At 42.8% G+C, this 16,937-nt stretch overlaps 1 protein-coding gene across 4 annotated transcripts in view; it reads left to right on the top strand.

Moving 5' to 3' along the window:
- Positions 1–16,937, top strand: part of RSF1 (remodeling and spacing factor 1) — a 293,731-nt gene that overhangs the window by 259,976 nt on the left and 16,818 nt on the right. For all 4 annotated transcript variants that reach the window (XM_029602188.1, XM_029602187.1, XM_029602189.1 and 1 more), the window contains one exon: positions 3,406–3,473. In XM_029602188.1, coding sequence (XP_029458048.1) covers positions 3,406–3,473 — 68 coding nt within the window. The remainder of the gene's footprint in view (positions 1–3,405; positions 3,474–16,937) is intronic.

Here is a 16,937-nt window from a genome sequence, read left to right as displayed (position 1 = left end):
CAGAAATGGCCAAAATGCAATTCCAAAAATTTATTGCGAATTGCGTTATAGCCATTTCGGGCTTATCGCACAGCCTAACGCCGGCGTTAAAACCATGTAATAGCATGTGGTATGCTATCGCATGGTACGACATTGCCCCTCATTTTCATAAATCCCGCCCAAACTCCTCCCTGATCCTGCCCCTCCAAAAAATTTGCATTCATGCCATGTGTTATGAATAATAATGCATATTGATGAATGACCTGGTAAGTTTGTATCTGAGCCAACTGAGGGTAAAGTGACTTACCCATGGTCACAAAGAGCAGCAGTGGAATTTGGTCCCTGGTTTGTAGCCTGCTGCTCTATCCACTAGGCTATTCTTCCATTCCAAGATATGGTTCCAGAATCCATCCCAAAACAGTCTGGCTGCAGAGGCTTTCTCAGTTACATGGAATCCAAGACTGTGCTATGTGTTTTTCCCAATTCCATTCATATCTAAGTCAAGTAGTTAAGAGAAGGGGGAGGGCAAATAATTTTCATAGCCACTTTTGAACCTTTAAGGTTTGGTTTAAATATTTGTAATCTTATTGGTTTCCCAATAAGATTACAAATATTCCCATCCCTGATCACCCAATGGAATGGGAATCTTCTGTATCCCAACCTTCAGTCTTTAGCTGTGATGACATAGATGTTGAAAGTCATCTAGTATCTTCTCTATTTGCGTGCTGAAGTAGGAACATTTCTTTTAGCTGCCAAAAAATACAAGAAGATTCTACAACTTCAGATGGAAAAAGTTTATGATCTGATTCACATGTCTTCACCAGGACCCCTTTAAGAGTCCTATTCCCATTTTACTTCAATATCTGCTAAACCTTTCTGATTCAGGATTGAAAAAAATACCTCTGTCAGAGATCATCACAGTGCTGTAGCATCATACAATGAAAATTTAAAAAGGGCATCCCATTTATCAACCTACAATAGCAAGATTCATGAAAGGTTTGAAGCATTTAAAACCTCTAATTAAAGATTTTACTGCACCTTGGGATCTCACTGTAGTTCTGGCTTAACTAATGAAACTGTCATTTGAGCCTTTGGTAACAGCAGAGCTGAAATTCCTTTCTTGGAAGATTCAATTTTTCATAGAAGCTATCTCTGACCAGCAAGCCTTAGTCACTTACTCTTCTTTTATTCAAATTTTCCACAACAGAGTACTTTTGAAAACTCATCCAAAATTTCTGCAGAAAGCTGTGTCTCAGTTTCATCAAAATCAATCCATTGACTTGAGAATATTTTTTCCGAGATCACACCCCTAATAAGAGCAAGCAGACTTCACACATTGGATTGCAGAAAAGCTTTGTCCTATTTAGGAAGAGCAAAGGCTTTCAGAAAGTCATGACAAAAATTTGTCGCCTTCAACCCAGTCAATCAGGACCCTCCAGTTGCAAAGTGAACTCTTTCAACTTGGCTATCTGATGGTATCTCCTACTTGTTATAATCAATCAGGTCAACATTTTCAATTTACAGTAAAAGCCTCTCAAGCCCATTCCCACTCTGCCGGAAGGCTGCCATTTGGTCTCGTATCCATACTTTTACTGTTCATTACTGCCTAGAAAGTATTTTGTGTTAAAACAGTTTTGGACATGCAGTTCTAAAGAGCTTATTTAACTGATTCCTTCAACTCTTCCCCTCAGCCCCTGGCATAAATATGGGATGCATGTTCCACTATTAAATAAGAGCATAATAATTTCATGCAGCCTTCAGCATGGTATTCTCCATTGTGTGGCTGATCTCTGTCCTGCTTGTCCATGGAGAGAGCAAAGTTGCTCACCTGTAGCAGATATTCTTCTTAGACAACAGGACAAATCAGCCACATAAAGACTATAAAAGACTGGCTATAAAGACTGAGGATACTGGTGCAGCAGTGGCTGTGCAGAAATGCTTTTTCATCTCCGCATCATCAGATGACATCACTCGTGTGTCGCTGATTTGTCCTGCTGTCTATGAACAATACCTGTTACAGGTAAACAACTTTGCTATCTATGCATGTACTTTTGCCTACATATAGAGTGGGCATTTTCATAGGTAAAGCACTGTTTTACCCATGGAAACTGCCTTTAAATTACCCTCCCTATGTAGTATACACCTTTTAATCCTAAAGAAGGTTAGAAGAGTAAGATATTAGAACAACAAAAAAGATAACTTATAATTTTGCATTTACTTCATGCTGCTAGGATAACTGTCGCCTGCTTTTGGAAAACAAAGCCACAGAGTGTTCATTGGCAGCGGGTGGTTACAGATATTGCAATAATGAAAGGAGTATGTCTCACTCCTTTCATGATACCCTGCAGAAATATGACTCTATTTGGGGGGCTTATTGGAAATGGATAAAGGATTCTTGAATGGAGGTAGAGTCAGTTAACTGCACTCTAGGATTCTTTGAATTTCTGTGCTCACAAATGTAATGCTCTGCTTTTGATATCCTTTTACATTTGTAAATGTTTTTTCTCATTTGTGTTTTAAAAGAGGTACCAAAAAAAATATAACTTACAAATAACAGCAACAGATAAAATAAATGGAGCCAAAAACAGGAAAGTTTTTTTTTTCTATGTTATTTTGAGCAAGTTAGCTAGTAGTGAAAAGGAACAGAATCTTTCAGTTTCTCTTATGACATCTAATGATGCCCTTTTTAAAGATCTCAACCTCAGTAGCCACAAGCTAGATTGCTTGGCAGAGAAAAGGCACATGATGGGGATAATCAGCAGGTTCCTTGTTATCTGTTTCCTAAGCAGTATTCAGGAGACCAAGTGAATATGCCCATCAGACAAGGAAATATATTTAGAAAATTTACATACCAGGAAAACATTTCTTAACTTTTAATTAACTTTTTTTTCTTTTATGTTGTTAATACTTTGCTATTTTGTTAGGCTTAATTTATTTGCTCTTTTTCTTAGTTTGTTTTTATTTTTTGCTTTTCCGTATTTTGAGCACCAAGTGCCAAATTTTAGGCACCCAGTAGAACTGACTTTTGGAAATTTTCCAGCCTAATATCTGTAGTTTATTTCTACATAACTGTAAAGCTGAGGCCGGGACAAGAGACTCACTATATGAAGGTTACAAGTGCCATCAGGAAGTATTTCTTCACATTATAAATGGTCGATGTATGTAACAATTGTGTTTTGAGCAAAGAAGGTATTGAAAATGTATGGAACAGGGAAAGTGGGAAGCCTGAGGTTAAAGCCAGAAATCAGGGAGTCTTTATGGCATTGCATCAGATGGGGCAGTGAACAGACTGGGTGGGTCTGGACCTCTAATAAATGTGTTTTCTTTAGTCAGTCTTATAATGTTAGCATGATATTGTTTGTTAGTTTCCTTTGAGTGTATATCAGCTGCTGTTACGTTGAAGAAATGGTCATCTCTTTATTTTAGGTTTGATGAATTTGATGAAGCCATTGATGAAGCAATAGAAGATGATATCAAAGAATCTGAGGGAGGGGGTATGTTTGTTTTTACGTTGCTGTTTCTTAGCTGAGCAGAGGACTGATTCCCTGAAAGAGATTTTCTAGCTAAAAAGTCTTTATAACAGAGAAACTGGTCTTTGACATTCACAGGAAGATATAAATAGCACAACTTGAGTTTGTTCATGAGCTGAGCCTCTCCACTGAATGTTTTCTACAGTGCTGCTCTGTTTGTTTTATATGAAATTCTGTATTGGCCCAATTTATAAGACAAAGGAGTCTTTTTGTCTGTCCAGAATCCTACCTTATCTTGTAATTGCAACCAAAAAGTACCCCCGCCAAGGAAGTTCAGTAGAGCCCATCAGCTGGGCCGAAGACTGCCACCAAGAAGCAGTACTATCCTACAGAGCCCGATGGGGAAAAATCTACAATGTCTCAGTGGGAGAGAGGAGGCAGTTGCAGTTTCTTGGTACATGAGGAATCAGCAGTGCCTCACTGGGCCTAACTAGGAAAGGAGTTTGGGTCACCTATTCTTGTGCCCCTAACTTTTATTTACTGTATTGGCCCAAATATCAGAGGTGTCATCCTATAATCAGACCAACATAGTATCTATTTCTCTGAAGACTAGCAGTTCACTATAATCACATACATGGATGATGTCATCTGATAGTGTTGACATGGAACATGTTTCCATAGCTTTCCACTAAAATCTTGTAGGCCCCTCTGACTTTGCAAGGTAATTCCCATAGCTGCTTAGTGTGCCTCAGTTCATTATTTTCTGCTGGAACCCACAAACACATTTTGTTCTGCTGTGTTGATGCTCTGGGAATTTTTTGCTCCAGTTTTCCCTCTTTTGAGTGTACTTTGGTATATTTTCTTTCCCCTTATTCATTTTAGTTAGATTTTTCACCAGTTTTCAAGTTCACTTTCTTTTTCAACATTTCTATCAGCAGGCCTGCTTTAACTATAGCACTTGTACTTTAAAATTTCTTCTCCTGTTTTATTTTGTTATCCATTTTTCTAATGATGGCAAAGAAAAAGGCCAGTGGCTTCAAATTTTGCCTGAACTGTAGGCAGAAGGTGGTCATCACTGACTATCACAAGACCTGCTATAAGGGTTCGACGAAGATCAGGATGATGACCATTTCTTTAAATTTATGGCTAAGAGGGAGATGCAGGGGTGTCCTTTTAACCGCCGAATCAACTACATCTGGAGGAAAACTCAGCCTCCCATTTAGAGCCCTTGTTGCGTTAGACTCCAGTGGTCCAGCTTTCGAGTCTTTGGTTTCCCTCAGGACACTCTAAAGAAGGTCATTCTATCTGCTGAAACACATTGAGGCTTTCAGGAGGAACTTGGGAGGCAAGTAAAGGCAGTCGCTCAGTCCATGAAGAGTGCTGAGAAACAGATATCGACCAGCTCAGCCCCATTTGGAATATCATGTGACCTGTCTATTGCTGTCTCCTTGAGCATCTTAACACCAGAATTGAGCTACATGGGTCGACATTAATGATGTGTACTGAGTTGAGTCAAATGGCCTCAGAGATTAAAGTTTCTTCAGACCCTTAGCAATTTTCAGGTCTGAGGCCCCAAGAGTTAACCTTCGGCATAGAAAGACAGTCAATGGGATTGGCACAAGTTCAGCTGTCACCTCTTTTATACATTGAGAGTGATTTTGAACAGTCATGGGAGTCCCCTTATACATCAGATGAGATTATGGACAACATTGGGAAAAGCCAATATCAAAACCATAGAATGGCCTGAAGTAGCAACCAAAGAACTGGAAAGCAGATTAAAAAGAGCCAAAAAACAGGAAGTGCCCTGGCCCTGATAGTGTGTCCAATTTTTGGCTCAAACATTTAAAATCTCTCCAGCAAGACATGGCAAACTGCAAAAATCAATTGATCAGACAGAATGAATTAGTACCACACCGGATAATAGCAAGAAGGACTCTTCAAAGGGAGACCTAAGTAACATCCCCCAAAATACCAACCTCTAACTTGGCATCTACAAGCTGTTCACTGCAATAGATGCAGATAGAATGGACAATTACATAGACTCTAATAACATCCTGGTGATAGAACAGAAGGGTAATTAAAAAAAAAAAAAAGGAGCATCCTGGAACTTAAGTAAAGTCATCATGGCCAGTTGTAAGGAAAATCAAAATCACAGTATAGCATTGATTGACAGTAAGAAAGCCTCTGTAGCATCCCATACTCTTGGATAATAAACTGACTTGAAATGTACAGAGTGAATCTTGGATTGATCAAGTACATCAAGTTCACCATAAAAATGTGGCAGGACTTCACTCCTAAATTATAAAGATGTACAATTTGTCATTCCTAATATCAACATCCAGCGAGGAATATTTCAGGGAGATTCCCTGTCATCATGTTTGTTTTGTCTGGCAATAAATCCACTCTCAGCTCCTAGGTCTATGGTTTTAAGCTCCTAGAGATATTAAGGATCCACAAATATTTCACCTACTATTTGTAGATGTCTTGAAACTTTACAGTTCCTGTGATGATCACTTTAGCAGAAAAACTCCAGATGATATCAGGATAGCATTTGCCTGGACAAAGTAAAACTTTAAGGAAACATCTCTCTAACTGAAGACTGTAGTATAAAGGCATTTGAACAGGAAGGTATACATAAATATTTAGGAGTAGAGGAAGGTGCAACAATTTAGCTTGCAGTTCTTATATTCTTATAATGCCAAAGCTATATTCTTATATAGCTTTGGGATTATAGATTGGCCCCGTATGGATCTTGAAAAATTGAATGTAAGAACAAGCAAAATCCTCTATGCCTACCAGGTAATCTATAAGAACATAAAAAATTGCCATACTGGGTCAGACCAAGTATACTGAGATTGTACATGCTAAGACCTGATATGGGTTTTATAGAAATATTATATCTGGAGGCCTACCATCATAGGCCTCTAGGTATACTTAAAAGCATCAATAGACCCAAATATTAAAAAATTGCTGAAGTACAAAAGTGAACAGCCAGAATGAGTCACTATCCTAAAACATGGACAAGCATTCCAACAAATGGAAGAATGAGTACGAATCTGCCAGCACATGAGGGGAAAGAAGCAATAGAAATATGCAAAATAAGAGGAAAAAAAATTTAAAAAGCTAGACCAATAAACAAGGAAAAGGCTACAAATTACACCTATTAGAACTCCCTCCCCGAATCATTCACCAAGGAGAACATTGACTCTCAACAGTCACTAGGGTCTACCCAGATTAGAAATCTCCTCCCTCTTGGATGCCAAGGCAGTCATAGATATCCTATTACAGTAGAAAGGGTCAGAATTTTATTCAATCTACATCCTGTTCTAGGGTTCATTAAATACCCCAAGTCCAATTTCAGCCCATCACATCTAATGGGGTTCTCAAGCCAGAGTTTTTCTCTCTGGCAGTGGAATCCTGAACATCAGGAAGAGTCAGCAGACATCAACCTGGACCATGTTGAGAATGTTGGGCTTCATGGCCTCAACAATACATGTAATTCCCATGGCATGTCTCCATATGAGATATACCTAATGGATATTAAAACTCTAGTGGAAGCAGCCATTCAGAGATTACAGGAATGCATCCGTGTACCAGAGAAGCTCAGACTTCCTGTATTGGTGGCTGACCTATTCCAATTTGACAAAAAACATGCCTTTCTAAATTCAACCATATTAAATTGTTCTAACCATAGATGGATACAAACTCAACTGGATGAACTCCACTCCTAGGGATCCTGGTCCCTCCAGGAGACAAGACTGCACATCAGTCTTCTTGAACTAAGGGCAATCCTCTATGCTGTAAAGCAGTATCTCCCAAACCTGTGCTGGAAGACCCCCCCCAGGTTTTCAAGATATCCACAATAAATATGCATGATTTAAATTTGCATGCACTGCTTCTGTTGCTTGCAGATTTATCTCATGTATATCCATTGTGGATATCCTGAAAACCTGACTGGCTTAAGGTTCCCCAGGACAAGTTTGTGAACCACCTCTCTAAAGGTTTTCAGATATAATGTAATCATTCAAATTGTCCTCGTCCATACAGTCAGGTACCCATATTGCACTTGAATAAGCAGGAAGAGATTAGATTTTACCTCCTATGTCAAGAAGCTATCAGACTGTGGAACTGGGTTGTTTCATATGAGATGATTCTAAGAGCCATTTATCTGGCTCTTAGGATCATCCCATAACAGACAGCCCAGATAAGTTATTGCCAGTTAGATACTCTTCCACCCACCCCCACCCCCAAATGAATGGTCCCTGAGTCACAGTATAGTGAGCATCTTCATTTGGTGGGGTAATCCCAAGAAAGATCTGTTTGCAACAACTTGGAACTGGAGGTTGCCAACATTATCTTTCAGAAAGTGGTCAAAAAGAAGATTTCCATCAGATATCTTCTCCCTAATTGTAGAAAGAGTCCCTAGAACATGTATCCTCCAATACCTCTAGTGACAAAAACCTTAATAAAACTCAGACCAAACTCAAGACTATAATTCTTGACTTTGATTTCTGATCCTTTGGGATTTATCATTTAGGAAACCAATCAAATTGGACGTTTTTCCAACTCTAATATAGCAGAACTAAGGAACATTACTCCATCCGAGTCTTCAGACCCTCTCCTTCGTGGCCCACATATGGAGTATGAAGTAATATGTTCCTATAGCCTTTCCAATGCAGTATTTCAAATACTGTTTTGTAGGAAGGAATCTTCTAAAAGGCCATATGATTACAAATAGAGAAGGTTTTTTTTCCTAGCGTGATGGCAAAGCCCTAGATACTTTTTCATGTTCAACACAAAACAGCTTGAAAATCTACAAATCTCAGTCTGGCATCAATACTGTTAGGGCGCACCTCACTGCAGCTGGTGCATGTCACCATTATGTAGAAGGAAATTTAGATTTTGGTTTAACCCTTAGTTATAAGATTCATGCAAGGCTTGCTTTATTTGAAGCCCCCTGCTGCATCATGGAACTTCAGTGTGGTTTTAACATGACTGATGAAAGCCTTCTTTTACTCTCAACTCTCGTGCGCTAAAGCATATGACCTGGAAAGTTGCTTTTTGTGGTTCTAGTTGCTGTAGCCCATATGGTTGGAGAGATTTGGGCCTTAATGACTTATCCACTTTATATAATTTTCATCACAACAGAATGGTGCTGTGCACACATTCAAAGTTTCTGCCTAAGGTTGTGATGGAAATCCACCCAAACAAGTTAATCATTCTTCAAACCTTTTTACCACACCTGCTTACAAAGATGAACAAGCCATATACAATTTGGATTGCAAGAGAGAACCATCATGATCTATCTGGAGCAGACTAAAGACTGTAAGAAGTCCACCCAGCTTTTTATTCCTTTTAGCATCAACAAGCTTCAGATTGCTGTGTCAAAGAGAACTGCATATCCTTCACTTATGCTCAAGCATATTTCACCTTGGGAAGGACATGTTAAGGGACATAGTTGCGCTGGTAGCCCATCGTAGATCAGCCTTTAAAAGGTTGTAACATGGAATTCATGCCACACATCACATCCCATTATTGTTTGGATACGGACTCATGACAATGCCAGCAGGTTTGGATATCCATTCTTCAGGATCTTTGAAAGGGTTAGAGCCCAACCAGACCCACTTTTTATTTCAGATTGTTTTTGTGGGGGGGTTTTATTTTGAAAGAGTGTTCTGTTGCACAAAAAATGTTGGTTCCATCCTTTGTGGGACTGTTTTTCATTTTTAGTTGGAAGACATTCCTTAGCTAGAGAGGCTCATGTGCGTGACTAGGATGAACTTCTTGTCTTCAGAAAAAGCAAAGTTGCTGAAGTGTAACAAATGTTATCTGAAATCAATAGTTGACTCACACCAACCTTCTCACCTACCCTTCTGGAATTGAGCTCCTTAGCTTAATTATATAACTGAGAAACACTGTGTGACCATGCGAAATGCTGCACATGTCCAAAGGAGCCTTCGAGATTTTGCTGGAAAGCCGTATTGGTGCCGTCAGATGATATCACCCATCTGCTTGACAGAACTGCTGTTTTCAGAGAACACGTGTTATAAATAAGCAGCTTCATTTTCCCCTCAAAGAAATCTCTTAAAGTGAAGTAGGAGGGAAGCCTTAGAAACCTAATGAGTTGCAGTGTTTCATGAGTTTTGAGTCTGCACACTGTAGGATAGTGTTTCTCATAAGCAGTCCTTGACTCGCTCCCACACAACCATCACCCCTACCTCTCAAAAAATATAATGGATAGGGGTTTAAGTTAATCATTATGAATATTCATATAGTAGATATTTGCATATTTTTTGGTTGACAAACTGGATGAGAGAAATGTGGTATTATTACTGGTCCTACAAAGTGTTGGTGGATCCAGTGGTCATAATGGGATATAGAACAACAAAATGTGTCCCTTTGTTTTAGAGGTTAACCAAAATTATAGGCTTTTCTAGGAGCCTGCAATCTGGCTACAAAGATATATATATATATGTATGTATATGTGTGTGTGTATATATGTGTGTATATGTGTATGTATATATGTTTCTCACAGGAAAAGCAGGATAGTAGTCCTCACATATGGGTGACATCACAGGACGGAGCCCAATCACGGAACACTTTTGTCAAAGTTTCTAGACCTTTGACTGGCCCCTACTGGGCATGCCCAGCATGGCACTAACCCTGCAGCCAGCAGGGGTTCCCCTTCAGTCTTCTTTTTTCCGCGCAGCAGTAGCCACGCGGTTAAGGAGCTCCACAGAGATTCCTGAAAGGAATTTTCCTCACGGAATTATTAAAAAGTTTCATACCCCAGAGGGGTCCCTCCTTCAAATTTTTGACTCTGCGGTACTCTGGTAAGTTTTTACCCGTTTTCGGTCGATTCCCTTCATGTTTGGCCCTCATGGCCTACTGGCCGTCGACCATACCGTGGCTCGAGTTTTTCATGGCCATGGCATCGGGGTTCCATCGGTGCCCGGACTGCAATCGCACCATGTCCATAACAGACCCTCATAAGGTCTGTGTAATGTGTCTCAGATGTGAGCATGATGTCCTGACCTGCACCAAATGTGCCCTAATGACACCAAAAGGTCACAAGGCCAGAATGGAGAAGAATGAACTTCTCTTCCATGCTCAAACCCCAATGCTGTCTATTGCATTGACGTCGTCAGAACCGGCACCGTCAACTTCGCGCCAGTATCGACCACTGGCTGGTGACCGTCCAGCATCGATGACTTCTCGGCCTTCAACTCCCTCTACTCCCCCTCAGGACTGAAGGGATCATAGAGAGCGCCATTGACATCGGAAGTCTCGGACCATCGAGGGAGCGAAATCATCGACCTCGCCATCATCCGAGCCACCATCGAAGAAACCCCGTCCAGAAAAGGCACTGACCTTGTCGGCGACCGGGTCACCGAGGCAACCCTCACCCGAAAGGGGATTGGGAGCCGCGACTCCGCCTTTAACGGTGGTCCCTCCGGCTATGCTTCTGCCTCCTTCTTCTGTTCCAGAGCCAGGCTGCTTGCTCCAGGTCTCCAAGAAGAACTGGACCAGCTGGTTCAGGAGGCCATCGACAAGGCAATGCATCGACTCCAATTTCCTCCGGCACAGACACCGGTACCGATCATGGAACTGAACGCTGACCCGATTCCGGAAGCGTTGGCACCGCTGCTCTTGAAAATGGAAGCGCTCATCACCGCTTTTCCACCAATGGATCCCGGGTCACCTATGGCTCCGGTGCCCTCTCCACTTACCTTGTCATCGGGAGGGGAAACACCGTTCCGCATCCCTCCATCGGGAGTCCTACTGATGCCTCATCCATCGATGCCAATACGTCCATCGATGCCGATACGTCCGTCGGTGCCACCGATCTATTCATCAATGCCTTCATCTGTGCCTCCAATTATTCCTTCGATTCCTTTGGAGCCTCAACCAGGACCTTCAGGGATTCCACCGTCCCTTCCCCCTAGGGCTCCTAGAGGGGCAGATGCTGATCCCTACGATACCTGGACAGATGATTCTTCACCAGACACCGATGACCTGCCTTCACCACCTTCTCCTTCTGAAAGCAGAAAGCGTTCTCCTCCAGAGGACCTTTCCTTCATAAACTTTGTGAAGGAGATGTCTGAATTGGTTCCCTTCCAATTTTAGACCAAACAAGATGACAGGCACCAAATGATGGAGCTGTTGCAATTCCTGGATGCTCCCAAGGAAATAACCTCCATCCCTATTCACCAAGTTCTTCTGGATCTCCTCAAAAAGAACTGGAAACACCCTGTCTCTGTTGCTCCAGTCAACAGGAAGGCTGACATCACTTATTTGGTACAGTCAGCCCCAGGTTTTCAAAAATCTCAATTGGATCACCACTCTGTCGTCGTGGAATCTGCCCAAAAGAGGACACAAAGATCAAAATTTCACACTTCCTTTCCCCCAGGCAAGGAGCAAAAATTTCTAGATGCCATTGGTTGCCGTGTCTTCCAGGGCTCAATGCACATCTCTCGAATCACCTCTTATCAGCTGTTTATGACCCAATACAACAGGGTCTTATTTAAGCAAATACAAGACTTATTTTATTTATTTAGAGTTTTTCTATACCGGCATTCGTGATTAGAAATCACATCATGCTGGTTTACATATAACAAGGGGGGTGTGAAACGCAGAAACGAAACATTAACAAGGGCAAAGAGGTCATAAAGTTACATTACAACTTGACAGACTTGACAGACTCCCTGCCTCAGCAATTTCAAGATCAGCTCCAAACCCTAGTAGACAAGGGTTTTGAAGCGGGCAAGCATGAGATAAGATCATCTTACGAGATCTTTGACACTGCTACCAGGGTATCTGCAGCTGCTATCTCGGCGAGAAGATGGGCCTGGATCAAGTCTTCGGACCTTCGCCCTGAAGTGCAGGATACATTGTCCGACCTGCCCTGTGTAGGAGACAATCTGTTCGGCGAACAGATTCAAAGAACGGTGGCGGAACTCAAGGACCATCATGAGACCCTGAGACAGCTCTCTGATGCCTTCTGAGTATGCCTCCAAGCAGCCATTCAGGAAGGATACTAAAAAGTCATTCTTCCGTCCAAAGAAGTCCTATCCACCACAGTCTAGGACTTGTTCCACGAGACCTTTCCAAAAGGCCCAGTCTCGTCGGATACGAAAACAAAAGCCGCAAGCAGTTCCTCAGCCGGGCCCTGCTTCCGGTTTTTGACTCCTACATAGAGAGCAGCAGCCAGCTTCCACTGCCTCAGATACCAGTGGGAGGTCGATTGTGCCATTTCCACAACAAATGGCACACAATCACCTCAGACCAGTGGGTCCTTGCCATAATCTCTCAGGGTTATCACATGAACTTTCTCTCCATCCCACCGGACTCCCCGCCTCGGCTGACATGGGGAACATCCGACCACTCACCACTTCTGGTACAGGAGGTCTCCCTCCTCCTCCAGTCCAGAGCAATAGAACCAGTACCCTATTCCCAACGAGGCCTAGGATTCTATTCCCGGTACTTTCTAATCCCCAAAAAATCAGGCGACGTTCGTCCAATTCTGGACCTACGTGCCCTCAACAGGTACCTCCAACGAGAAAAGTTCAAGATGGTAACCTTGGGTTCCCTCCTTCCTCTTCTGCAAAAAGGAGATTGGCTCTGCTCTCTAGACCTCCAGGATGCATACACTCATATTGCGATAGCTCCATCTCATTGCAAACACCTGAGATTTCTGGTAGACCCCAAGCACTATCAGTACCGAGTGCTTCCATTTGGCCTCGCGTCTGCACCACGAGTCTTCACGAAATGTCTCGTAGTAGTTGCAGCCTTCCTCAGGACTCAAGGAGTTCACGTCTACCCCTATCTAGACAATTGGTTGATCAGGGCTCCCACTCAGCAAACTGCTCTGTCGTCCCTGCATCTTACCTTGCACACCCTGATTTCGCTAGGATTTCTCGTCAACTAAGACAAATCCTATTTAGTCCCATCTCAAACCTTATCATTCATAGGGGCAGACTTGGACACCTTGCAGGCAAAAGCTTTTCTATCTCAACAACGAGCTCTCACTCTCGTCTCTCTCGCACACCAGCTGCAGTCTCAGTGCTACACGACTGCATGCCGCTTTCTCATCATACTGGGACACATGGCGTCCTCAGTTCAGGTCACCCAATGGCCCGCCTAGCCATGAGAGTCATGTAGTGGACTGTAAGGTCACAATGGACTCAATGCATTCAGCCCCTGTCGATCATTGTCCACGTCACCGACTCACTCCGTCACTCTCTCGCCTGGTGGAAAAATCAGATCAATCTCCTCCAAGGCTTGCCCTTCCAGCCTCCAGGCCCTCAAATAATTCTCACCACCGATGCTTCCAATCTTGGCTGGGGTGCCCATGTGGCCAATCTGCAGACACAAGGAAATTGGTCTCCAGAGGAAGCCAAATACCAAATCAATTTCCTGGAGCTGCGAGCAATCAGATATGCTCTTAGGGTATTTCAGGATCGCCTCTCCAATCAAGTCATCCTGATTCAGATGGACAACCAGGTGGCCATGTGGTACATCAACAAACAGGGAGGGACGGGCTCCTACCTACTGTGCTAGGAAGCTGCGCAGATATGGGTAGAGGCCCTTTCCCATTCAATGTACCTCAGGGCCACCTACTTGTCGGGAGTGGACAATGTGTTGGCAGACAAGCTAAGTTGCGCCTTTCAACCGCAAGAGTGGTCTCTCAACTCCTTAGTGGTGGACTCGATCTTCCAACAATGGGGCCTCATATGGCCTCATATAGATCTCTTTGCAACATTTCAAAACCGCAAAGTAGAGAACTTTTGCTCTCTCACTCGCAGCCAACACTCACAACCAAGAGATGCGTTCTCCCTCTTGTGGGCGACAGGTCTCTTATATGCATTCCCTCCACTTCCACTTCTCTCAAAGACTCTCGTGAAGTTACGTCAGGACAAGGGAACCATGATCCTGATAGCACCTCACTGGCCTCGCCAAGTGTGGTTTCCAGTACTTCAGGATCTTTCCATTCGCAGACACATTCCCTTGGGAAAGGACCAGCTTCTGATTACACAAAACGAGGGGTGCCTGCGCCACCCCAATCTGAAAGCCTTGTCCCTGATGGCATGGATGTTGAAAGGTTAATCCTTCAACCACTTAACCTTTCTGAATCAGTTTCCCGTGTCCTGATTGCTTCACGGAAGCCTTCCACGAGAAAATCTTATTCTTATAAATGGAACAGGTTTCAGTCATGGTGCTCTTCTCAATCCCTTGACCCCTTTACCTGTCCAATCACGAAGTTTCTGGACTATCTCTGGCATTTGTCGGAGTCAGGTCTAAAAACTTCCTCCATCAGAATGCATGTTAGTGCGGTGGCCGCCTTCCATAAAGGTGTTGGGGATGTTCCTATATCAGTACAACCTCTTGTAACATGTTTTCTGAAGGGCTTGCTTCACCTCAAGCCTCCACTGCGTCCTCCAGCCCCTTCTTGGGAACTCAACCTGGTTTTAGGAAGGCTCATGAAACTACCATTCAAGCCTCTCCAATCCTGTGAACTTCGCTATCTCACATGGAAAGTGATTTTCCTTTTGGCAATCACTTCGGCTCGCAGAGTTTATTTATTTTATTTTAGAGACTTTTATACACCGGTATTAGGGGACATCATACCGGAGAGTTAGGTAGTTACAGGCCCTAGTTACCTATCCGCCTTACACTAAACTTCTGCAAGACCGGCCAGTACTCCGCACTCACCCTAAGTTCATGCCTAAGGTAGTGTCAGAGTTTCATCTCAATCAATCCATTATACTACCTACCTTTTTTCCCAGGCCCCATTCCAATCCAGGAGAACAGGCTCTGCATACCCTTGACTGTAAACGGGCTCTAGCGTTCTATCTAGACCATACAACTGCCAACAGGAAAAGCACTCAATTGTTTGTCTCTTTCCATTCCACCAAATTGGGGCAGCCTGTGGGTAAGCAGACTCTCTCCTCCTGGTTAGCGGACTGCATATCATTTTGCTATCAGCAAGCAGGCATTTCACTTCAGGACCATGTTAAAGCACACTCTGTGAGGGCCATGGCGACTTCAGTAGCACACCTACGATCGGTGCCGCTTCCTGACATTTGCAGGGCTGCCACCTGGAGTTCTCTCCATACCTTCGCAGCCCACTATTGCTTGGACAAGGCCGGAAGACAAGATTCCATCTTCGGCCAGTCTGTCCTGCGTAACCTATTCACAACTTGATGTACCAACACCCTTCCGCCTGCCCATTAGGGTTCAGGATGCTCTCTACCAAATTCTACCCCAGTTGTTGTGCCTGTTGCACGTCTTGGGTACATTTGGTGCATACTCTGACATCCTCAGCTCGGTGCTCACCCATATGTGAGGACTACCATCCTGCTTCTCCTGTGAGAAAGCAAATGTTGCTTACCTGTAGCAGGTGTTCTCACAGGACAGCAAGATGTTAGTCCTCACAAAACCTGCCCGTCTCCCCGTGGTGTTGGGTTCGTTACATTTCTTATTTTATTTTTCGGCACTTCCTGTAGCTTTTTAAACAAGACTGAAGGGGGACCCTTGCTGGCTGCAGGGTTAGTGCCATGCTGGGCATGCCCAGTAGGGGCCAGTCAAAGTTCTGGAAACTTTGACAAAAGTGTTCCGTGATTGGGCACCATCCTGTGATGTCACCCATATGTGAGGACTAACATCCTGCTGTCCTGTGACACCTGTTACAGGTAAGCAACATTTGCTATATGTGTATATATATGTGTGTATATGTTTATATATATATATATATATATATATATATATATATATGTGTGTGTGTGTATGTATTTCTGTGGATTGTTTTTTTCTTTTAGGTGAATTTGTAGCCAGATTGCAGGTGGGGAGGGGGATAGTGGTTATGTGAGAAACCAGCAAAAGGAGACTAGGAACAGTAAGTGCCTGAAGCAATACTGTGTTACACATAATGACTAATGATGATCTGCTTAATGCAATGACATCTTCTCTCAACCAAATTCTGTATCTCAGGGCTTCCCAAACCTTTAGCTAGTATGACCCCATTTTAGCACTTGAAAATTCACACGACCCCAGACAGGACTAAATCGAATTAGAATAATATACTTCCACATCATGTATCTAACACACAAAAAAAATCCTGCAATCTGGCTACAAATTCTACTAAAGGAAAGAAACAACAATGATTATGCTGTATTTAGCAAGCTGCTAATTAACAACAGTTGAAGACGTGAGACACTGAATTGGCAAATCGACATATAAAGAATCAGCAATAAGAGATCAAGTTCTCTTCACTAAATACAGTCCTTGGTATCAATGCAAGAATAAGTTATGAGCCATAACTTCCCCTGAAGAAGCCTGTATGGCGAAATAGAGGCCTTTGTAGGGACACAGAAATAGTAGTGGAAACTATATGAAGTGAGAAGATATGCACAACATTCCTGTGAAACTATTACAAAGTATCCTTTCTTTGTGGACTGTGGTTCGGCTGTATCCCCTTTTTTAATGAAG

Source organism: Rhinatrema bivittatum, chromosome 5 (genome assembly GCF_901001135.1).
Source record: "Rhinatrema bivittatum chromosome 5, aRhiBiv1.1, whole genome shotgun sequence".
Taxonomy (NCBI): Eukaryota; Metazoa; Chordata; class Amphibia; order Gymnophiona; family Rhinatrematidae; genus Rhinatrema; species Rhinatrema bivittatum.
Note: the sequence above shows the minus strand (reverse complement) of the source record. Positions and strands in the feature narration are given on the sequence as shown.